Source organism: Tachyglossus aculeatus, chromosome 7, assembly GCF_015852505.1.
Source record: "Tachyglossus aculeatus isolate mTacAcu1 chromosome 7, mTacAcu1.pri, whole genome shotgun sequence".
Taxonomy (NCBI): Eukaryota; Metazoa; Chordata; class Mammalia; order Monotremata; family Tachyglossidae; genus Tachyglossus; species Tachyglossus aculeatus.
Window position 1 is genome coordinate 14,086,065 of NC_052072.1, and position 23,026 is coordinate 14,109,090.

A 23,026-nucleotide genomic window follows, 5' to 3' on the forward strand; every position below is an offset into this window, starting at 1 on the left:
CCAAATCCTCCAGACCACAGTTCTCCCCTTCTTTGCAGCCCTCCTAAAAATCCCCACCTCCCCCAGGAAGCCCTCCCTGATGAACTCTAAACCTCTCAAGTCTCGTCAACCCAACAGTGACACTTTGCGCTCTGTACTTGTACCCTTCCTCGGGTCTTCTTTATGGATGTACGTTGGTTTGACCATTCAATGACTTATTCTTACATTTCACCTGGCATATTCCCACTACTACCTCTTTTATCCATGGTCTTCCTCCCGCTCCCTGTGTCTGTAAGTCCTTTTTTTCTGTCTCCCTCCCTGAGGGCAGGAAACGTGTTTTGCTTGTTGTACTCGCAAGAACTTAGTACAGCACTCTCCCCTCAGTAACTTCTCAGTTTCTACCACTGACTGATTGGGCGGAGAGCCAATCAGGGCCAGCTCTCCCTCCCTTTCCCTGTTCTCCCAGAACCCAGCTCCCTCTGGACCAGGGGGCTGCACCAGAGGGAAGCCAGCCGGAGGAGTCTAACTGGGTTGAAACTGATCCCCTCCAGCTGGCTGGGTCTTGATGAGCGGGTCTGGGCGGGGTCTGGGATACAAAAGGGGGCAAGAGGAGGAGGCCACCACCTCAGCCTCCACCGCAGTAGCCACCACGGCCTGTGGCTGACTTGCACAGGGCCCTGCTGGAGTTGCCATTCCTGTCTGGGCCTCCACCCTGCACCCCCCCCCCCCCCCCCCCCACCTCCGCCTTCCCAAGGGCGGGAGATCATAAGCTGCTTGCTGAGAGCTTTTAGAGATCTCAGCAGATGAAAGGAGATGCTTCGGTCTGGGGCTAGAACCAACCGTGACTCCGGAAGCGGCCTCCCCCTGGGCTCAGTCAATCTCAGGGCACCTCTCCTTCTCCCGCTTCCCCACTTTCCCTGGGCTTCCCTTCTCCTCCACAAGGAGGAAACGCATGATATTTATTTTTAGCCACAAAAAGGAGGAAAATAAACCAAAAGCAGCAGCCCCATCCGTCTGTTTTATTGAAATTTCAAATGAAATGCAAGTCTTAATTACACAACCTAAATGGAAGGGCTAATTAGCAGATGGTTTCGTTCCCAAGCCATCTCCCGGCAGCTTATGGGAGGTAAGTGAGAGACGCACTCTCTGGGTTTTTGGCTGGAAGGGCCCTCGGGGGTCAACGCGTCCGTCCCCCTGCTTCTGGGCAGAACTGCCCTACTTCTGGGCAGGACTGCCCTACTTCCAGTTCAGACACATGCTCAATGGGGCAAAGATCTCAGAAAAGGCATTCCTTCCACCTCCCTCCATTTCCCAGACTAATTCACCTCCTCACTTTCTGAAGGCTCGTCTCAGTCTCTCTTGCTGCCTATTCTCCTTTACTCTGTCTGGCCTTCGGGCGATACTTGGCAACCCCAGGCAACCCTCAGTCTCAGAAGAAAGGCAGCATGGTGGGAAGCAGAACTGGCTTGGTGTTGGGGAACCGAGTGTGAGGAGAAATGGCTTTGGCACAAAAGGCTGGGCTGGAGGGGGAGGGTTGATGGTTAGGTTTGTTTGGGGGTTTTGGAGGACTTAAAAATAGCAGATTTTGGCCGCCTCCCCCTGGCAGATTGCAGGAGGGAGCGGAAAATCCCTTTCAAAAGGCAGGTCCTGCCGGCTTACCAGTGGCAACACCCTGTACCTGAGGCTCAAGGGCCCAGCACACAGCGGGACTGTTTGTGAGCTGCTGCATAGCTGTGGTTTGGGAGAAGATGGAGGAGGAGCAGGAGGAGGAAGAAGTAGAGGAGGAGGAGAAGAGGAGGAAGAAGAGGAGAGAAGGGAAGAGGGTATAATTTGTCTGAATGTCCCTTTTCCTCTCTCCCTTCCTCCCTGCTTCCACGTTTAAATGGAAAGTGGCCCATAAAGGACACCCCGACATACAGAGAAGCAGCGTGGCTCAGTGGAAAGAGCCCAGGCTTTGGAGTCAGAGGTCATGGGTTCAAATCCCGGCTCCGCCACTTGTCAGCTGTGTGACTTTGGGCAAGTCACTTTGCTTCTCTGTGCCTCAGTCACCTCATCTGTAAAATGGGGATTAAGGCTGTGACCCTGCAACCTCCCCAGCGCTCAGAACGGCGCTTTGCACATTGTAAGCGCTTAATAAATGCCATCATTATTATTGTTATATACAGACCCACTCTCCACCTGCACCAAGAGGCGTCAAAGCCCGGCCTGGGTCATGTCTTTGGGTCCGGGCCTTGCGTTGGATGACTTCTGCTTCCAGAGCCTCTCTCTGAGGACCGGGGGTGTCCGTGGGGCCTGTCCCCTTCCCTGGGATTCGTTCAATTGTATTTATTGAGCGCTTGCTGTGTGCAGAACACTGGACTAAGCGCTTGGGAAGGACAAGTTATAAGTCTCCTTTCTACTTGTAGGGGGAGAGGGGGGGCTCGGCAAACAGGCCCTCTCTGAAGTCAGGTGGCTCTGCCCCGTGGCTCTCGGATCAACCCCTCCCCTCACCTCCTCACCATCTGACCCCGTTCCTGGGACAAGTGCGGGCAGGGAGGGTGTAGGGGTGATGAGGACATAGCCCGGCAGGAACCTTTAACCCCTCGTGCCTCGGTGCGGTGGGAAGCCGTCCCTTTGTCCCAGCTCCCCGCGGACCGGGCAGGTGTCCGGTGGGGCCTTCCGTCGGCCGGCAGCCTCCCGTTCCCGGGGCGAGGGGCGGGTCTCGGGGAGGGACCCGCCGGCTGGAGCTCGGGGCTGGCGTCGCCGCTTGAAGGAGGAGCGGGAGGAGCGGGAGGAGCGGGAGGAGCGGAGCAGGTTTATGGTAATAAGCCTCCCGCCTCCAGTCCCCGCCGCCGCCGCCGCCGCCGCCGCTCTGCGGAGCGCACAGACCGACAGACGGACCGGTCCGGCGGGGGACACTTGGGGGGCTCAGGGCGGGGAGAGGGGGGGGGCCGCGGGCCGGGCACGGGGGCCCCGGCGGCTGCCCCGAGAGGCGCCCACCCGCCCGGCCGGGGGGGGGGCCCGGGGATGAGACGCGGCCAGGCCGGAGGAGGGAGAGGGACCAAGGCCGCCGCTGACCGGCCGGCAGGACGGAGAGATGCCCCTCCTGCTGCTGCTGCTGCTGCCGCCGCTGCTGCTGCCGCTGCCGCCGCCGGCCCTGGGCACCGGGCACGCCGCCCTGGCAGCGGCGGCCTGCCGCCCGCTGGGCCCCCAACCCGCGGCCCCCTGCGCCCCCCGGCGCTGGCTGTGCCCGGCCGGGGGCAGCGGGCACCTGGCTCCTCGCCGGGCGCTGCGGCCCCAGCGGGCCCCAGCTGAGCGGCCGGCTACTGCTCCTGCTGCGGCGGAGGCAGCGGCGGCTTAGGGGCCGCCCCCCCTGGTGCCCGCGGCCTCGGGCCCCCGGGCCCCTGCCCCCGGCCCCGGGGGGCTGCCGATGGCGCTGCCGCCTCCTGGCAGCCGGGGGCCACCTCGCCCTCCCCGCGGGGGCCCCGCTGCTACCGGCCGGACCGGGCCCCGAGCCTCTGGTGCCAGGCCTGTGGGCCGCAAGGGGACGGGGGAGGGCACGGAGGCGGGCACGGAGGCGGGCACGAGGGCAGGCACAGAGGTGGGCCAGGAGATGGGGACGAGGGCAGGCACAGAGGTGGGCACGGGGCTGAGCGTGAGGGCAGACACGGAGGTGGGCTCGAGAGCGGACGCAAAGGTGGGCCCGGAGATGGGGACGAGGGCAGGCCCCGAGGTGAGCGCGGAGCTGGGCACGAGGTCAGACACGGGGCTGGGCCCGGAGATGGGCCCCAGGGCAGACACGAAGGTGGGCACGGAGATGGGGGCGAAGACAGGCCCAGAGGTGAGCGCGGAGCTGGGCACGAGGTCAGACACGGGGCTGGGCCCGGAGATGGGCCCCAGGGCAGACACGAAGGTGGGCACGGAGATGGGGGCGAAGGCAGGCCCAGAGCTGGGCACAGAGGTGAGCATGGAGCTGGGCCCAGAGATGGGCCCGAGGGCAGACACAAAGGTGGGCACAGAGATGGGGGCAAGGGCAGGCCCGGAGCCGGGCACGGAGGTGAGCGCGGAGCTGGGCACGAGGTCAGACACGGGGCTGGGCCCGGAGATGGGCCCGAGGGCAGACACGAAGGTGGGCACGGAGATGGGGGCGAGGGCAGGCCCGGAGCCGGGCACGGGGGCGGACGGCGGAGGCGGAACGTGAACACGGCCCCCCAGTTCCAGACACCCAGCTACCAGGCCACGGTCCCCGAGAACCAGCCGGCGGGCACCCCCGTGGCCTGGCTGCGGGCCTCGGACCCGGACGCCGGCGAGGCGGGCCGGCTGGAGTACACCATGGACGCCCTGTTCGACAGCCGCTCCAACCTCTTCTTCTCGCTGGACGCCGCCACCGGGGCCGTGAGCACGGCCGAGGAGCTGGACCGGGAGACCAAGAGCAGCCACGTGTTCCGCGTCACGGCCCAGGACCACGGCAGCCCCCGGCGCAGCGCCCTGGCCACGCTGACCGTCACGGTGGCCGACACCAACGACCACGACCCGGCCTTCGAGCAGGCCGACTACAAGGAGAGCCTGAGGGAGAACCTGGAGGTGGGCTACGAGGTCCTGACCGTCCGGGCCACGGACGCCGACGCTCCGGCCAACGCCAACATCCTCTACCGCCTGCTGGAGGGCCCGGGCCCGCCCGGGGCCCCCGAGGCCTCGGGGGCCTTCGAGATCGACCCGCGCTCCGGCGTCATCCGCACCCGGGGCCCCGTGGACCGCGAGGCCGTGGAGGCCTACCTGCTGACCGTGGAAGCCAGCGACCAGGGCCGCGACCCCGGGCCCCGCAGCGCCACGGCCACCGTCCACCTGACGGTGGAGGACGACAACGACAACGCCCCTCAGTTCAGCGAGAAGCGCTACGTGGTGCGGGTCCGCGAGGACGCGGCCCCCGGCGTGCCCATCCTGCGGGTCACCGCCTCGGACCGCGACAAGGGCAGCAACGCCCTGGTCCACTACAGCATCCTGAGCGGCAACGCCCGGGGCCAGTTCTACCTGGACGCCCAGACCGGGGCCCTGGACCTGGTCGGCTCGCTGGACTACGAGGCGGCCAAGGAGTACAGCCTGCGGGTGCGGGCGCAGGACGGGGGGCGGCCGCCGCTCTCCAACGTGTCGGGCCTGGTGGCCGTGCAGGTGCTGGACGTGAACGACAACGCCCCCATCTTCGTCAGCACACCCTTCCAGGCCGCCGTCCTGGAGAGCGTGCCCCTGGGCTACCAGGTGCTGCACGTGCAGGCCGTCGACGCCGACGCGGGCGAGAACGCCCGGCTGGAGTACCGGCTGTCCGGCGTCGGGCCGGCCTGCCCCTTCGCCGTCCACAACGGCACCGGCTGGATCTCCGTGGCCGCCGAGCTGGACCGCGAGGCCGTGGACTCCTACAGCTTCGGCGTGGAGGCCCGGGACCACGGGGACCCGCCGCTGTCCGCCTCGGCCAGCGTGAGCATCACGGTCCTGGACGTCAACGACAACAGCCCGGCCTTCACCCAGCCGGAGTACGCGGTGAGGCTGAACGAGGACGCGGCCGTGGGCACCAGCGTGGTGACGGTGTCGGCCGTGGACCGCGACGCCCACAGCGTCATCACCTACCAGATAGCCAGCGGGAACACCCGCAACCGCTTCTCCATCACCAGCCAGAGCGGCGGCGGCGGCGGCCTCATCTCCCTGGCCCTGCCGCTGGACTACAAGCTGGAGCGCCACTACCTGCTGGCCGTCACCGCCTCCGACGGCACCCGCCAGGACACCGCCCAGGTGCTGGTCAACGTCACCGACGCCAACACCCACCGGCCCGTCTTCCAGAGCTCCCACTACACCGTCCACGTCGACGAGGACCGGCCGCCGGGCACCACGGTGGTGGTGATCAGCGCCACGGACGAGGACACGGGCGAGAACGCCCGCATCACCTACTTCATGGAGGACAGCCTCCCCCAGTTCCGCATCGACGGGGCCACGGGGGCCGTGACCACGCTGGCCCCGCTGGACTATGAGGACCAGGTCTCCTACACCCTGGCCATCACGGCCCGGGACAACGGCATCCCGCAGAAGTCCGACACCACCTACCTGGAGATCCTGGTGAACGACGTGAACGACAACGCCCCGCAGTTCCTGCGCGAGGCCTACCAGGGCAGCGTCTACGAGGACGTGCCCGCCTTCACCAGCGTCCTGCAGGTCTCCGCCACCGACCGCGATGCGGGCCTCAACGGCCGGGTGTTCTACACCTTCCAGGGCGGGGAGGACGGGGACGGCGACTTCGTCATCGAGTCCACCTCGGGCATCGTGCGCACCCTGCGCCGGCTGGACCGCGAGAACGTGGCCCTCTACCGCCTGCGGGCGCTGGCCGTGGACAAGGGCGTGCCCCCGTCCCGGACCCCCGTGGAGGTGGCCGTGACGGTCCTGGACGTCAACGACAACCCGCCGGTCTTCGCGCGGGACGAGTTCGATGTCTTCGTGGAGGAGAACAGCCCCATCGGGCTGGCCGTGGCCCGCGTGACCGCCAGCGACCCGGACGAGGGCACCAACGCCCAGATCATGTACCAGATCGTGGAGGGCAACATCCCCGAGGTCTTCCAGCTGGACATCTTCTCCGGGGAGCTGACCGCGCTGGTGGACCTGGACTACGAGGCGCGGGCCGAGTACGTCGTGGTGGTGCAGGCCACGTCCGCCCCCCTGGTCAGCCGGGCCACGGTCCACATCCGCCTCCTGGACCGCAACGACAACCCGCCGGTCCTCGGCAACTTCGAGATCCTCTTCAACAACTACGTCACCAACCGCTCCAGCAGCTTCCCCGGCGGCGCCATCGGCCGGGTGCCGGCCCACGACCCCGACGTCTCCGACGCCCTCAGCTACACCTTCGAGGAGGGCAACGAGCTCAGCCTGGTGCTCCTCAACGCCTCCACCGGGGAGCTGCGGCTCAGCCCGGCCCTGGACAACAACCGGCCGCTGGAGGCCGTCATGAGGGTGTCGGTGTCAGGTGAGCCCCCGAGACGCCGCGCGGGCCTGGCGGGGAGAGGGTCCAGGCCGGAGCGGTCGCAGAGGGAAGGGAAGTTGGTGGGAGTCGGGGTCTGCGGAGGTGGGGGGCCCGGCGAGGGCCGTGGCGGCGGGATTGGGGCAGTGAGGGTGTTGGGCAGTGGGTTGGATGCCTTGGGCCGAGGCTGCAGCAGTGGCTGGGTAGACTGTGGGGTGGAGCTGGGGGGATGAGGGGAACCTGGCCAGGAGAGTCGGGGTTGGACCAACAGTGATTGGTTGGATCACGGCTGGGTTTGTGGTTGCTCGGACCATGGCTGGGGCAGTGATCCGTTGGATCCTGGCTGGGGCAGTGGTTGGTTGGACTATGGGCTGGAGTAGGGCCATGGGATGGTCGGACCATGGATGGGCTAGTGATTGGTTGGACCAAGACTGGGGCAGGAGTTGGTTGAACTGACCGTGGCCCGGGCAGTGCTTGGTTGGATTATGGCCTGGAGCAGGGCCGGAATATGGTGGGCCTGGTCTGCTTCAGTGATTGATTGGGCAGACCATGGCTGGGGAAGTGTCAAGAACTGGATCATGACTGGGGCAGTGAGGGTGTAGGACAGTGGGTCGGAGGGGTTGAACTGTGACTGGGGCAGAGCCCCGGGGCTGGTGGGACGCGGCTGGGGCAGTGGTTGCTGGGCCACGGAGGAGTGGCAGTCTGGGGAGACCGTGGGGCTCGATTCCAATTTCCCGTGCGTCTCTCAGCAGTTTATGACCTGGGGCAAAGAAGAGGGCGGCAGGGCCCTCCTCCTCCTCCTCCTCCTCCTCCTCCTTCTCCTCCTCCTCCTCCTTCTCCTCCTCTCCCGCCCCGCCCCCTGGAAGCAGGCCCCAGGAGGTCTGGCTCATCCCGCCTCCCTGCCTCTCGCCCCGAGCCTGGGCCGGGCCGGGCCGGGCCGGGTTGGGCCACCGCCGTGGTTGGCTACTTCCCCGCCCCCTCCCTCGCCCCCACCCCCCTGCTGGGGGCGGGGCGCCGGAGGACTTTGCCAAGAAAGGCGGGCAGAGCGGCTGCCAGGGGGGTGGGGGGCAGTAGTATTCTGGGCGCTAACGCCCCCCCCCATCTCCCCGCCCAAACGCCCCACATGTCGGATGGAATCAGTCAATCAATCGTATTTATTGAACGCTAACTGTGTGCAGAGCACTGTACTAAACGCTTGGGAAGTACAAGTTGGCAACATAGAGAGACGGTCCCTACTACCCAACAGTGGGCTCCCAGTCTAGATGGAAGAGGGGTGGGGCGGGGGGATGAAGCAGTGGAAAGAGCCCGGGATTTGGAGTCAGAGGTCAGGGGTTCAAATCCCGGCTCTGCCAGTTGTCAGCCGGGTGACTTTGGGCAAGTCACTTCACTTCTCTGGGCCTCAGTTACCTCATCTGTAAAATGGGGATTAAGACTGTGAGCCCCCCGTGGGACAACCTGATCACCTTGTAACCTCCCCAGCGCTTAGTACAGTGCTCTGCACACAGTAAACGCTCAATAAATACGATTGATGATTATTATGGCGGGACCCAGGGATCCGGGCGCCTCTTCAACTCGTGTTGAGGCCCCCCCCGCCATTTCTTTCTCTCTTTTCCCCCTCCTCCTCCCTTCCCTGGGACTCAATTATAATAATTATCCTAATTGTAGTATTTGTTAAGCGCTTACTATGTGCCAGGCACTGTACTGCCAACCCCACTGTCAGGTCTTGGGGGGCGGGGGCGAGGAAGGGGGCACCGTGCCCAGTGAGGGGGCGTGAGAGCCGGCCGCATACCGAGGGCCCAGCGGAGCGTCGCCGCCCTTCTCAGCCGGTCACTCCTGGGGCCACGGGGGGTGGGGAAGGGGCCGAGCTGCGGCCTGGGGGTCGTCCTAGGGGGGATGGGGAGGAGGAGGAGGGAACGGTCAGGCTGGAGAAAGGGCCGAGACTGGCCCCGGGCCCAGCAGGGAACAGCAAGCTGCACCCAGCCCGGCCTGGGGGGCAACGAAGGGCGGGTATCAAATGAGCCTTAATCACTGTGGGCGACTCCCCTCTGAGCCCCAGTTGCCCCTGAGAGGACTGAGGAGACACGGGGAGGGGGCGGGCCCTGGACCATGGGGGTCGAGGGTGGAGTTATTGGGGGGCCAAGGGATCGAGGTCCCTCCCCTAGTAGGTGGAGCTGGGAAGGAAGTTGAGAGGTCTAGAGGGTCAGCGTGGCCCAAAGGCCCTGACTGCCCCCGGGGCCATTCGACCCTCGACCCACCTCCCCCCCCCACAAGACAGGGGGCTTCAGGACCCAGGGGGAGCCGGAAAGAAGAGATGCAGTCTGATGTGCATCTAGCTTTATTTCTATTTGTTCTGACGACTTGACACCTGTCCACATGTTTTGTTTTGTTGTCAGTCTCCCCCTTCTAGACTGTGAGCCAGTTGTTGGGTAGGGACCGTCTCTATATGTTGCCGACTTGTATTTCCCCAGCGCTTAGTACAGTGCTCTGCACACAGTAAGCGCTCAATAAATAGGATTGAATGAATAAATGAATGAAAAGGGAGCTGCCCCAGGGCCCCAGACAGCACCTGCCAGCCCCTCCCCCTACGAATGGGAAAATGGGGTGAAGCGTCTCTGGAACCTCCAGACCCAGCCCCTCCTCCGCCGCCCCCCCCCCCCAGGAGGCAGTTGCTATGACAACCCCAAAGTTAAGCGAAGCTGGGGAGGGGGAGTGGAGGGTGGCGCTCTGGGACTGGCGCTGCCTCTTTGTCTGCCCGCTCCTGCTCTTTGTCTCTTCTCTTTCTCTCTCCTGTCCCGCCGGCTTCCTCCCCATCGCCTCCCTTCCCTCCCCTGTTCCTCTCCTCCTTTCTCTCTCCCTCTGAATCTCCGAGTCTCTCCCTTTCCCCCAGAGCCAGAGCTCTGCCCTGCATCACCTTGCTTACCGCGCCCATATCCACCCACTGAGCTGCACCCGCCCCTTGAGCCCTGCCACCTCAGTTTCCTCCTCTGGGAACTTTGGGGTCAGGAGGGATTTGAAGGGAATTTGGAGCTAGGCTCATTTCCAAGGCAACCATTGTCCCGAGGTCAACAAGGAGCCCCGGAGAGGTGGAGGCCTGGGGACCAGTCAGAGAAGGGAGCCTGGGGCCTGGGGTGATGGTTGATAGTAGTAGTAGTAGTAGTAGCATTTATTAAGTGATTACTTTGGCAGGGCACTGTACTCTGCTCTGGCGGAGAATACACAGGTAGAAATTAGACATGGTGCCTGTCCTTCGGGGGGCTGACAGTCTAAGACCCGTGGTATCGCCGTGGATCCCAAAGCCCCCTCTCCGTCAGGGAGAGTGAGGAGCAGGGGTGGGGGGAGGCAATTGGTGAGGGGTGAGCCGGGGGTGAGAACCGGCAGCAGGTGGCTGGTAGAGGAGACAAGGAAGACCAGGCAGAAGGATTGGAGGGGTGGGGGAGTGGCGGGGAGAGACAGGCGGACAGCCAGATGGGAAGAATCGAGCTGGAGAAGAGACAGACGGAGCCAGGAGGTAGACAGAGAGTCAGCAGCGGGCTGTCTCCAAGGTTTTGTCCCCATGGGCATTGATTTCTTTTCTACTAGGGAAGGGGGCTCTGGGAGAAAGGAGGGGGCTCATGCAAGGGGAGGGGCCCTTTTGAACCTAAGTTCTGAAAATGGTCCACAGCATTAAATGAGCATCTACTCTGTACAGACCCCTGTCCAAAGCTCTTGGGAGAGTACAATAATTAGTAGACACGATCCCTGCCCTCAGGAAGTTTACAATTTGTGATATGGGCATGTCGCTGCACCATGAATGAACACGCGCATACCAGCCTGTAGACACGTGTGTGGAGCTTTGTGGAGGGTTCAAAGGCCCAGTATTACTTGATTGGATTCATCCCCCTACCTCCGGACCTCCACAGATTCCTCAGACTCTAACCTGTGAGCCTGATGAAGGTGATATTAAATAAGCCCAATCTGCTTATGTTGCATCTACCCCAGTGCTTGGTTCAGTCCTTGGCACACAGAAACGACTTAACAAATCCCATCATAATTATTAAGCGGGAGGGGCGGCCAGTATTTAATTTCCATGAAGAAAGTGAGGCACAGAGATGTTAAGTGATATGTCCAAAGTCACACAGGAAACAAGTGGCAAAGTCAGGATTAGAACTCAGGTCTTCCAACTCCCAGGCCCATGCGATTTCCACTAGGCCGCACTGCTTCTCCCTGGTGTGGGGGAATGTATGTGCAAGTGAGCATGAGTGGATATGTGAGTGTGTGTGTGTGTGCAAGAGTGAATAAGTGTGTGAGAGTATGGGACGGCATGTGTTAAAGTGTGGGTGAATGTGGATGAGTGTGACAGTGGGTCTGTTTAGTATATGTACGCATGTTTGTATGCAACTCCTGGGTATGTGCATGTGTGTATAGCATCATCTTCTCCCTCCCATGGCCCAGCCCCTCACTCTCTGGTGCTTCAGGAGTTGCAACAGGACAGGCAGGGAGCTGCTCTGTGCATTTCTCCCTCCATCCATCTCCCGTCCATCAGTCCCTCCCTCTGCCAGGAGTCGTGAGAAGGCTTCTCCAGGAAAGCCCCATACCCTGACCTGTTGGGCTCCCCCGGGGCTATCTCCCTTCTTGCTCTGTCCCCCAGACCCTGCCCCCAAGAAGGGGAATGGGGGTCCCAGGCTGGCCGCGGACAGAGGGACAAGCCAGAGAGGAATGCTTTGTGTCGGGCCGTTGCCACGGGGATGGCCGCAGGCTCCTGAGCAGCTGCAAGTCTCAATGGGAGAGGGGGACCGGGCCCAGCTTTTCACACCAGCATTGTCCCCACCCCACCCCCCACCCCCGCCCAGCCTCTGGGCCCCCCGGCCCCCACCCCCAACCCAGCTCCTGGGCCCCCCAGCCCCTGGGCCCTCGCCCCTGGCTTGGCCCCTGGGCCTTCATCCCCTACCTGGGTCCTGGGCCCCTTCCATTCTGGGCAGGAGCTGGGGATGCTCAGATCTCACCTGGGCCCCTCTCCTAAGTCATTCCACATGGGCTTGGTAAAACGTGGGGAGGGCCGGAGGAGAGGGGCAGGGGATGGAGTTGGGGTTCGGGAAGGGGTCTGCTTTACTCCCAGTTGCAGTGAGTCCCATGCCTCAACCTCCTACTGATTTTTTTCTGGTATTTGTTTAGCGCTTACTAAGTGCCACACACTGTACTAAACACTGCAGTAGGTACAAGCTAATCAAGTTGGACACAGTCCTTGTACCACATGGGGCTCACAGTCTTTATCCCCATTTTACAGATGAGGGAACTGAGGCACAGAGGAAGTGAAGTGACTTGCCCAAGTTCATACAGCAGACAAGTGGCAGAGCCGGGATTAGAATCCAGGTCCTTCTGGCTCCCAGGCCCATGCTCTATCCACTAAGCCATGCTGCTTTTTCTGTTGGGAGGTGAAGGGCGCAGACCACGGTGGGCAGAGTTTCTTCTATCTCCCTGGGAGCCACACAGCTAATGTGCCACTGCCAGGGCTGGGCAGGGTTGGCATGGAGGCTGGTGGGGTGGGGGGAGGCGGGGAAAGCAGGCCTGGGGGTGGGACCAGGGCAGGGAAATGACACTCAGGATGGCAGGAGTTTCTTCCACCCTAAGCCCCAAACCAGGGTTCCCATCCAGGTTGGGGGCAGGCCGGAAGGGAGAGAGGGGCTCCAGGCTCCCCTGGAGGTTCTGTGCCCTCCAGCAGCTCAGGCTGGGACGAGAACAGGGTCCTGGGAGGACCATTTACCCCCCCCCCCCCCAACTTTTCTCCTTCATCATGTCAGTTCCAAGGCCCCAGAGATCCTCTATCAATCAGTCAATCAATGGTATTTATTCATTCACTCATTCATTCGTATTTATTGAGCACTTACTATGTGCAGAGCACTGTATGAAGCGCTTGGAAAGTACAATGCAATCAGTCAATCAATCGTATTTATTGAGCGCTTACTGTGTGCAGAGCACTGTACTAAGCGCTTGGGAAGTACAAGTTGGCAACGTATAGAGACAGTCCCTACCCAACAGCGGCCTCACAGTCTAGAAGAGGGGAGACAGATATTAAAACAAGTAAAAGGCATCAATACAAATAAATGAAATTACATATATATATATATATACATATATATATATAAATCAAAACAAGTAAACAGACATTAATATAAATATATAGAATTATAGATATGTACATGTATACTCCCCTCTCAGGGTCGCACCCGGAGAGTTTCCAGTCCTCTACCGGTCTCGGCTGTGGGAGAGAGAGTCAAGCAGGGGCCTACCCATTCCATTCCTAGCTTGGGCAGTGGCTAGCGAGTGGAAGGCAATCTGCTACACGTCAAAACTCACCCGTGCTGGGCAGCAGCGGCATGGGAGAGAGTCGAGGGTGGACACTCAAATTTACTGCCCGGAAGGCAGCAGCGGTAAACCACTTCTGTATTTTTACCAAAAAAATTCTATGGATACAGCACCAGAAAGTTTGCAGATGGAGAGTGGGACGTTCTGGGAGAGATGTGTCTGTGGTGTCGCTATGGGTCGGAAACAGCTCGATGGCATAAGACAAGACATACATACACAAGTGCTGTGGGGTGGGGATGGAGGTAGAGCAAAGGGAGCAAGTTGGGGCGACGGGGAGGGGAGGGAGAGCTGAGGAAAAGGTGGGGGGCTTAGTCTGGAAAGGCCTCTTTGAGGAGGTGAGCCTTCAGTAGGGCTTTGAAGGGAGGAAGTGAGAAAGGCGTTCCAGGACGTGGGCCAGGGGCCGAAGGCGGGACAGGCAAGAATGAGGCACAGTGAAAAGGTTAGCACCAGAGGAGCGGAGTGTGCGGGCTGGGATGTAGAAGGAGAGAAAGGAAGTGAGGTAAGAGGGGGCAAGGTGATGGAGAGCTACTGTGTGTAGAACATTGTACTAAGCACCTGGAAGAGTACAGTAGAGTGGTAGAACATGTTCTCTTTCCACGAGTAACTTAAAGTCTAGAGGGAGAGACAGACGTTAAAATAAATTACAGATATGGACATAAATGTTGCGGGGCTGAGGGTGGAGTGAATATCAAGAGCTTAAAGGGTATTAGATCCAAGTGCAGGGAGAGGGAGTCGAGGAAACTAGGGCTTAGACAGGGCAGGCCTCTTGGAGGAGATGGGATTTTAAAAAGGCTTTGAAGGTGGAGAGTGGCAGTCTGTTGGATATGAAGAGGGAGGGAGTCTCAGGCCAGCAGAAGGATGTGGGAAAGGGGTCAATAGTGAGGTAGACAAGATGGAGGAACAGTGAGTAGGTTGGCATTAGAGGAGTTAAGTGTGCGGCCTGGGTTGTAGTAAGAAATCAGCAGGGTAAGATAGGAGGGGGAGAGTTGATTGCTTTAAAGCCAATGCTAAGGAATTTCTGTTAGATGCAGGGGTGGATGGGCAACTATTGGAGGTTTCTGAGGAGTAAGGAGACATGGACTGAACATTTTTTAGAAAAATGATCTGAGCAGCAAAATAGATTAGGACTGGAGTGGAGAGACAGGAGGCAGGGAGGTCAGCAAGGAGGCTGATGGAGTCAGTAATTAAGGCAGGATAGGATAAATGGATTAGCATGTTAGTTTTGATGGAGGAGAAAGGGCAGATGTTAGTGATGGGAAGGTAGGACTGACAGGATTTGGTGACAGATTGAATGTGTAGGTTGAATGAGAGATGAATCGAGGATAATGCAAGGTTATGGGCTTGTGAAACAGGGAGGATAGTGATAATAAAAATATTATTTGTTAAGTGCTTACGATGTGTCAAGTACCGTTCTAAGTGCTGGGTTAGATATGAGATAATCAGATTGGATGCAGTCCCTGTCCCATATAGAGCTCACAATCTTAAGTAGAAGGGAGAACAGGTACTACATCCCCATTTTATAAATGAGGAAACTGAGGCACAGAAATGTGAAGTGACTTGCCCAAGGTCCAACAGAAGGCAAGTAGTGGAGCTAGGATTAAAACTTAGGTCCATGCTCTTTCCACTAGGCCATGCTGCTTCTTGGTGTTGCCTACAGTGATGGCCTGGACAGGATTTGGGTGGAAAGAGGAGGGATGTTTTGGGGATGTTTAGTTTGAGCTATGGAATGGACATCCAAGTAGAGATGTCCTGAAGGCAAGAAGAAATATAAGAGGGCAAAGAAGAGAGAGAGCAGGGCTGGAAATGTAGATTTGTGAATCACCCTCATAGAGATGGTTGTTGAAGCCTTGGAAAGCAAATGAGTTCTCCAAAGGAGTGGGTGTAGAGAGATTCCCACAGTTGGAGGGTGGGAGACAGAGGAGAAGCCTGAGAAACAGACTGAGAATGAGTGGCTTGAGAGAGAGGAGAACCGGGAGAGGACAGTGTCAGTAAAGCCAACGTTAGAAAATGTTTCCAGCAGCTGGGGGTGATCAGTGGCATTGAAGGCAGCTGAGAGGTCAAGGAGAATTAAGATGGACTAGGGGCCATTGGATTTGGCAAGATTATCACGGGTGACCTTTGAGAGGGTGGTTTCCATGGAGTGAAGGGGGTGGAAACCAGATGGGAGTGGGTCAAGGAGAGAATCAGAGGAGAGTAAGGGAGGCGGTGGGCGTAGACAACCCACTCATGGAGTTTGGGTCAGAGGTGTGGGTAGAGGGGGCAGATTTTGAGAGGAGGTGGGGGAATCTCTTCTTGAGTTGCTGCTGGGAAAGATGGGAAAGTCGAAGAAGGGGTTCGTTGGAGGGAGTAACTGGAGAGGAGCAGGGGAAATTCTAGGGAGATGGTGCCTGATGATTTCAGTTTTCTCAGTGAAATACGTGGCAGTGTCACTTGGAGAGAGATGGGGGGAGCGGGTGGACAGGGGGTTTGAGGACTGAGTTAAATATCTGGAACAGCTGCTGCGGGCACTGGGCCTGGGAGGTTATAAGGACGGAGTAATAATGTTGCCAGGGGGCGGAGAGGGCTCCTCCCGTAAATCTGGGCAGGGACAAGTCGGGCACCCGGGCTATGTCCATCGACACAAATATGGGAACATCAGGAGTGATTGGATGAGGTGGCCTGGTGGGAGAGTAAGTGGGATAGAGAGGGAGGGCTTCCTGGAGGAGGAGGCTGTGAACTGTATCTAAAGGGGTGTGAGAAGGTGTTGAGAGCAGGGAGGCAGTCCCCTGGATGGGGTGTGGTTCCAAGGCTCTGGGTTGGGAGAGGGCGGACCAGGTGTAGGAGTTAGAGTTGGCCAGCTGGGCTGGAACAGGAGGGGTGAGCTGGGGAACAGCTGAATCGCTAATGGCAGAGCAGAAGGGAGGAAGGGAAGTTGAGAAGCAGCGTGGCTTAGTGGCAAGAGCCCAGACTTGGGAGTCAGGGGTCGCGGGTTCTAATCCCGGCTCCGCCACTTATCAGCTGTGTGACTGTGGGCAAATCACTTAACCTCTCTGTGCCTCAGTTGCCTCATCTGTAAAATAGGGATTAAGACTGTGTACCGTGTATCTATCCCAGCGCTTAGAACCGTGCTTGGCACATAGAAAGCACTTAACAAATGCCGTTATTATTATTAAGTAGTGAAAAGGGAAGGGAGCAAACGGGGTTAGGGAGGAAGGGAAATAGGGCAAGGGAGGGGTGGGAGGGGTAGAGGAGGGAAGTATAAAGGCGGGTAAGGGCAGGGAGGGACAAAGTTGGGAGAGGCGGAGGGCGGGTAAGGGCAGGGAGGGACAAAGTTGGGAGAGACGGAGGGCGGGTAAGGGCAGGGAGGGACAAAGTTGGGAGAGACGGAGGGCGGGTGGTGGAGGGGACAGGAGGAAAGGAAAGAGGAGGCAGGTGGTGAGGGAGATGGGAGGGACGGAGAGAGGTTGGGGAGGGGAGGAGGGGAGGGAGGGAAAAGGGGAGGAGAGAGGGCAGGGAGGGAAAAAGGGAGGGAGGGCAGGGAGGGAAAAAGGGAGGAGAGAGGGCTGGTGGAGGGGACAGGAGGAAGGGAGAGAGGAGAGAGGAGGCAGTTGGTAAGAGGGAGATGGGAGGGACGGGGAGAGGGCAGGTAGAGGGGACAGGAGGAAGGGAGAGAGGAGGTAGGCGGTGAGAGGAAGATGGGTGGATGGGGAGGGTGGAAGAAGGGAAGCTGGAGGGGGGGAGGTCCGGGCGGGGGTGGGCAGCTCCTTAGCCGCAGGCCCCATCCGGGCCCGATGTGTGGGCTCCCCGCAGACGGCCTCCACAGCGTGTCGGCCCAGTGCGCCCTGCGGGTGACCATCGTGACGGACGAGATGCTGACCCACAGCATCACTCTGCGGCTGCGGGACATGAGCCCGGAGCAGTTCCTGTCGCCGCTGCTGGGCCTCTTCGTCCGCGCCGTGGCGGCCACCCTGGCCCTGGCCCCGGAGCGGGTGGCCGTGTTCAGCGTCCAGCGGGACTCGGAGGCGCCCGGGGCCCGCGTCCTCAACGTCAGCCTGTCGGTGGGCCGCGCCGGGCCCGGGCCCGGGACCTTCCTGCCGTCCGAGGCCCTGCGGGAGCGGCTCTACCTCAACCGCAGCCTGCTGGCCTCCTTGGCCGCCCAGCAAGTCCTGCCCTTCGACGACAACGTGTGCCTGAGGGAGCCGTGTGAGAACTACATGCGCTGCGTGTCGGTGCTGCGCTTCGACTCGACGGCCCCCTTCATCGCCTCCGCCTCGGTGCTGTTCCGGCCCATCCACCCGGTGGGCGGCCTGCGCTGCCGCTGCCCGCCCGGCTTCACCGGGGACTTCTGCGAGACCGAGATCGACCTGTGCTACTCCAGCCCCTGCGGCCCCCACGGCCGCTGCCGGACCCGCGAGGGCGGCTACACCTGCCACTGCCGGGAACACTTCACCGGTGAGACGCGGGACGGTCGGGTTTATTGAGCGCCCACCGGGCGCACGGCACTGGACCAAGCGCTTGGGAAGGCCAAGTTGGCAACAGATGGAGACGGTCCCCACCCAACAGCGGGCTCACAGTCTAGAAGGGGGAGACGGAGAACAAAATAAAATAAATAGAATAGATATGCACAAATAAAATAGAGTAACAAATACATACAAACATATATACAGGTGCTGTGGGGCGGGGAAGGAGGTAAGGCGGAGAGGGGGAGGGAGGAGGGGGCTCAGGCTGGGAAGGCCTCCTGGAGGAGGTGAGCTCTCAGTAGGGCCTTGAAGGGAGGAAGAGAGCTAGCTTGGCGGATCAATCAATCGTGTTTATTGAGCACTTACTGTGTGCAGAGCACTGTACTAAGCGCTTGGGAAGTACAAGTTGGCAACATATAGAGACAGTCCCTACCCAACAGTGGGCTCACAGTCTAAAAGGGGGAGACGGAGAACAAAACCAAACGTGCTAACAAAATAAAATAAATAGAATAGATATGTACAAGTAAAATAAATAAATAATTATTATTTATTCCATTCCAGGCCAGGGGGAGGATGTGGGGAGGATGTGGGCCGGGGGTCGACAGCGGGACAGGCGAGAACGAGGCACGGTGAGGAGGTTAGCGGCAGGAGAGCAGAGGGTGCCGGCTGGGCTGGAGAAGGAGAGAAGGGAGGTGAGGTAGGACGGGGAGAGGTGATGCACAGCCTGGAAGCCCAGGGTGAGGAGTTTCTGCCTGATGCTTAGGTTGATTGGTAGCCACTGGAGACACCCCATCCCCCGAAGCCACTTCTCCTCCTCCTCCGCATGGCTCAGTGGAAAGAGCCCGGGCTTGGGAGGCAGAGGTCGTGGGTTCTCATCCCGCCCCCGCCACTTAGTAATAATAATAATGGCATTTGTTAAGCACTTACTATGTGCAAAGCACTGTTCTAAGCGCTGGGAAGGATACAAGGTGATGAGGTGAGGTTGTCCCACGTGGGGCTCACAGTCTTCATCCCCATTTTACAGATGAGGGAACTGAGGCACAGAGAAGTGAAGTGACTGGCCCAACATCACACAGCTGACAAGTGGCGGAGTGGGGATTTGAACCCATGACCACTTGTCATCTCTGTGACTTTGAGCCAGTCACTTCACTTCTTTGAGCTTCAGTTCCCTCATCTGTAAAATGGGGATGAAGACTGTGAGCCCCATGTGGGACAACCTGATCACCTTGTATCCCCCCCAGCGCTTAGAACAGTGCTTGGCCCATAGTAAGCACTTAACAAATACCATCATTATTATTATTATTATCATGGTAATTGTAAAGCCCTTACTCTGGGCCAAGCACTGTTCTGAGTGCTGGGGTAGATACAAGGTAAACAAACTTACTCTGGCCTTTGTTCCTCCCATCCTGCTTATCATCATCATTAATAGTGTTTCTTAAGCACTCACTCTGTGCCAAGCACTATTCCGAGCGCTGGGGGAGATACAAGGTAATTAGGGTATCCCACTTGGGGCTCACAGTCTACATCCCCATGATGATGATTATGGTATTTGTTAAGCCCTTACTCTGGGCCAAGCACTGTTCTGAGCGCTGGGGGAGACACAAGGTAAACAGACTTACTCAGGCCTTCGTTCCTCCCATCCTGCTCATCATCATTAATAGTGTCTCTTAAGAGCTCACTCTGTGCCAAGCACTGTTCTGAGCACTGGGGGAGATACAGGGTAATTAGGGTGACCCACGTGGGGCTCACAGTCTTCATCCCATGATAATGATGATGATGATGGTATTTAAGTACTTACTCAGTGCCAAACACTGTTCCAATCGCTGGGGTACATGCAAGGGAAACAAACTTACTCAGGCCTTCTATCCTGCTCATTATCATCATTAACAGTGTTTAATTGCTCACTATATGCCAAGCAGTGTTCTGAACACTGAGGTAGATACAAGGTAATTAGATTGTCCCACGTGGGGCTCACAATCTTAATCCCCATTATAATGATAATGATGGTATTTGTTAAGCGCTCACTATGTGCCATGCAGTGTTCTAAGTGCTGGGGGAGATTCAAGGCAATTAGGTTGTCCCACATGGGGCTCACAGCTGTAATCCTCATTATGATAATGATGGTATTTAAGAGCTCACTATGTGCCAAGCACTGCTTTAAGCGCTGGGGTAGATGCAAGGTAATTAGGTTGTCCCCCGTGGGGCTCACAGTCTTAATCCCTATTATAATGAAAATGATAATGATGGCATTTGTTGTGCGCTCACTATGTGCCAAGCACTGCTTTAAGCGCTGGGGTAGATACAAGGTAATTAGGTTGTCCCACGTGGGGCTCACGGTCTTCATCTTCATTATAATGATGATGATGGTATTTGTTAATCACTTACTATGTGCCAAGCCGTGTTCTAAACGCTGGGGTAGATACAGGGTAATTAGGTTGTTCCACGTGGGGCTCACAGTCTTCATCCTTATTATAATGATGGTATTTGTTAATCACTTACTATGTGGCAAGCACCGTTCTGAGCATTGGGGTAGTACAAGGTAATTAGATGGTCCCACGTGGGACTCAGTCTTAATCCCCATTAAGCAGATGAGGTAACTGAGGCACATAGAAGTTAAGTGCCTTGCTGCTCCCACAGCAAACAAGTGGCAGAGCTGGGATTAGAACCCACGTCCTCTGACTTTGAGGCTGTTCAAACCTAGAATTGAAAAAAAGCACAAACAGGTAAAAGTAATAATATTGAAAAGTGAACCAAAAGTTTGTCTTTTCGAGGATTTTGTTGTTAAGCGCTTACTATGAGCCACGCTGAGAAGCATCAGTGTAGCTCAGTGGAAAGAGCACGGGCTTGGGAGTCAGAGGTCATGGGTTATAATCCTGCCTCTGCCTCTTGTCAGCTGTGTGACTTTGAGCAAGTCATTTAACTTCTCTGTGCCTCAGTTACCTCATCTGTAAAATGGGGATTAAGACTGTGAGCCCCACGTGGGACAACCTGATCACCTTGTATCCTCCCCAGTGCTTAGAACAGTGCTTTGCACACAGTAAGTGCTTAACAAATGCCATTATTATTATTATTATTATTATTATTATTACAAGTTAGGTTTGACACAGCCCCTGTCCCACATAGGGGCCCCCAATTTATAGATGAGGTAACCGAGGCCCAGAGAAGTGAAGTGACTTGCCCAAGGCCACACAGCCGACATGTGACAGAGCAGGTTTAGAAGCCATGACCTTCTGACTCCTAGGCCTGTGCTCTATCCACTAAACCATGCTGTATTGATGGAGCACTTACTGTGTGGAGCACTGTACTAAGCCCTTGGAAGAGTAGAATACAACAATAAAATTCCCTGCCCACAACGAGCCTACAGTCTAGAGGGGGAGGCAGACATTAATGTAAATAAATAAATGGCAGATAGGGCCTTAAGTGCTGTGCGGCTGGGACGGGAGAATGAATAATCGGAGCGTGTCAGGGCGACACAGGAGGGAGTGGGAGAAGAGGAAAGGAGGGTTTAGGGGGTGTGATGCAGAGGGCGGCACCCTGAGACCTGAGCAAAGACGTGGGGGAGTGGGGTGGATCTTAGGGAAGAGAGGGGTGTCGGCCAGGAAGAGGAGGTGGAAAAAAGGGAACGCTCAAGGGAGGAGGAGGCTATCAGTCAAGCAGTTGTATTTATCGAGAGCTTACTGTGGGCAGAGCAGTATTCTAAGTGCTTGGGAGAGTTTTTATTTTGTTTTCTTACTGGTATTTGCAAAGTGCTATTGTGTGTCAAGACTGTTCCAAGAACTGGGGTATATACAGGTTAATCAGACCGGATCCAGTCCCCGTCCCTCATGAAGCTCACATCTAAGAGGGAGGGAGTGAATCTCCATTTTGCAGTTGAGGAAACTGAGACACAGAGAAGTTAGGTGCCTTGCCTAAGGTCACACAGCAGGCAAATGGCAGAGCCAGAACTAGAACCCAGGCCCATGCTCTATCCACTGGGCCATGCTGCTTCTCAAGCCCCATTTTTAGGAGGGCTTTGAAGATGGGGAGAGTGGGAGGGAGTTCCAGGCCGGAGGGAGGATGTGAGCAAGGGGTCGACGGTGACAAAGGTGAGATTGAGGCCCAGTGAGTAGGTTGGCAGTAGATTTAGCCAAGTGTGGGTGCTGGGTTGCAGTGGGAGAGAGCGAGGATGACTAGCAAGGATCGGCTGGTGGCTGATAAGGCCTGTACCCTCTGCCCTTCCTCCCTCCCCCTGGCTTCTTTCTGGGGCCTTGTGGTCCTTTCCTGGACCCCCTGCTCTCCACTCATTTTTCATCCTTCTTCCTCCAACCCCAATCCCTTCTGTCTCCTCCACTGTTCCCTCCCGGCTCATAGGAGCTGACAAGTTCCCTGAGCCCTTGGCCCAGGTTGAGGCCTTCCAAGTGTGAAGCCAACAGGGCACGCCTGGGCTTTCCCGTCCTTGGCTTCCCCCAGGGCCAGCTCTGGAGCAGGGCAAGGGACATTCGCAAAGGAGCCAAGCCCCTGCCTCCAGCCATCTCCGGGGGCACAGCCTTGTGGAGGGGGTACCCTGCCAGACAGCATGGAATTACCTGTCCCCATCCTTCCCCCCGAGCCTGTGCCCGAGGGAAGGCTGGAGGCTGGGGTCTTTCTTGGGCTCTGAGGGTGGGAAAACCATGGGGTTACTGCAGGCCTGGGAGCAGCCGCTTGGTCACTAAGCTCAGGAGTCCAGAGGAATCCAGGACTCCAGCAGGATCTCTGAGAGGGGGAGGGAAAGGGCAGACAAAACCTGAGATGGGAGCATCCAGGGAGTGCCCCAAAAGCTGGTCAGAGGGCGAGGAGGCTTTTCATTCTTATTGCTGGCTCAGAGCTAATAAGTAACATTCCTGCTCTTGGGGTCCAGCCTCAAAGCCCCCAACCCTACAGAACCCCAAGATTCTAACCCCTGAGACCCCATGTGGGCAGGCAGGCAGTCACCCCCATCACCTCCTTGGAGTTAGCACCAAAGGATCCGGACCTCCTCCAGGGATGACAAGATCGCCAAGCCCAAGAGCCCCATGGACTTAGTTCCTGGCCACCGCTCACCCCTGCCACCCACCCTCTCTGTCCGTCCCTCCCTCCCCCCCGACCTACAGCCCAGCCACCTTAGAAGGCAGGATGGGAAATGGGTCCAGAGTTGGACACTAAGCCCAGAGAGGGTGAGTCATCACCCCAGCTCACCCATCATGCGAGGGGCAGTACGGAGTGGAGGGACCCAGGAGCCCAGACTCCCAGCTCAGTTTCCTCCTCGGGAGACTGACGCTGTCCTCATTTCCAG

At 58.3% G+C, this 23,026-nt stretch overlaps 1 protein-coding gene and 1 non-coding gene across 2 annotated transcripts in view; both read left to right on the top strand.

Annotated features, from left to right (window-relative positions):
- CELSR2 (cadherin EGF LAG seven-pass G-type receptor 2) overlaps positions 1-23,026 on the top strand; it is a 55,659-nt gene that overhangs the window by 4,140 nt on the left and 28,493 nt on the right. The window contains exons 3-8 of the mRNA XM_038748746.1: positions 1,593-1,653; positions 2,621-2,861; positions 3,144-3,304; positions 3,412-3,691; positions 4,016-6,961; positions 17,087-17,728. Of these exons, the coding sequence (XP_038604674.1) occupies positions 1,593-1,653; positions 2,621-2,861; positions 3,144-3,304; positions 3,412-3,691; positions 4,016-6,961; positions 17,087-17,728 (4,331 nt within the window). The remainder of the gene's footprint in view (positions 1-1,592; positions 1,654-2,620; positions 2,862-3,143; positions 3,305-3,411; positions 3,692-4,015; positions 6,962-17,086; positions 17,729-23,026) is intronic.
- LOC119931048 lies at positions 13,141-13,278 on the top strand. Its single transcript, XR_005451916.1, has one exon. It is a non-coding gene; the product is annotated as a small nucleolar RNA SNORA7 (small nucleolar RNA).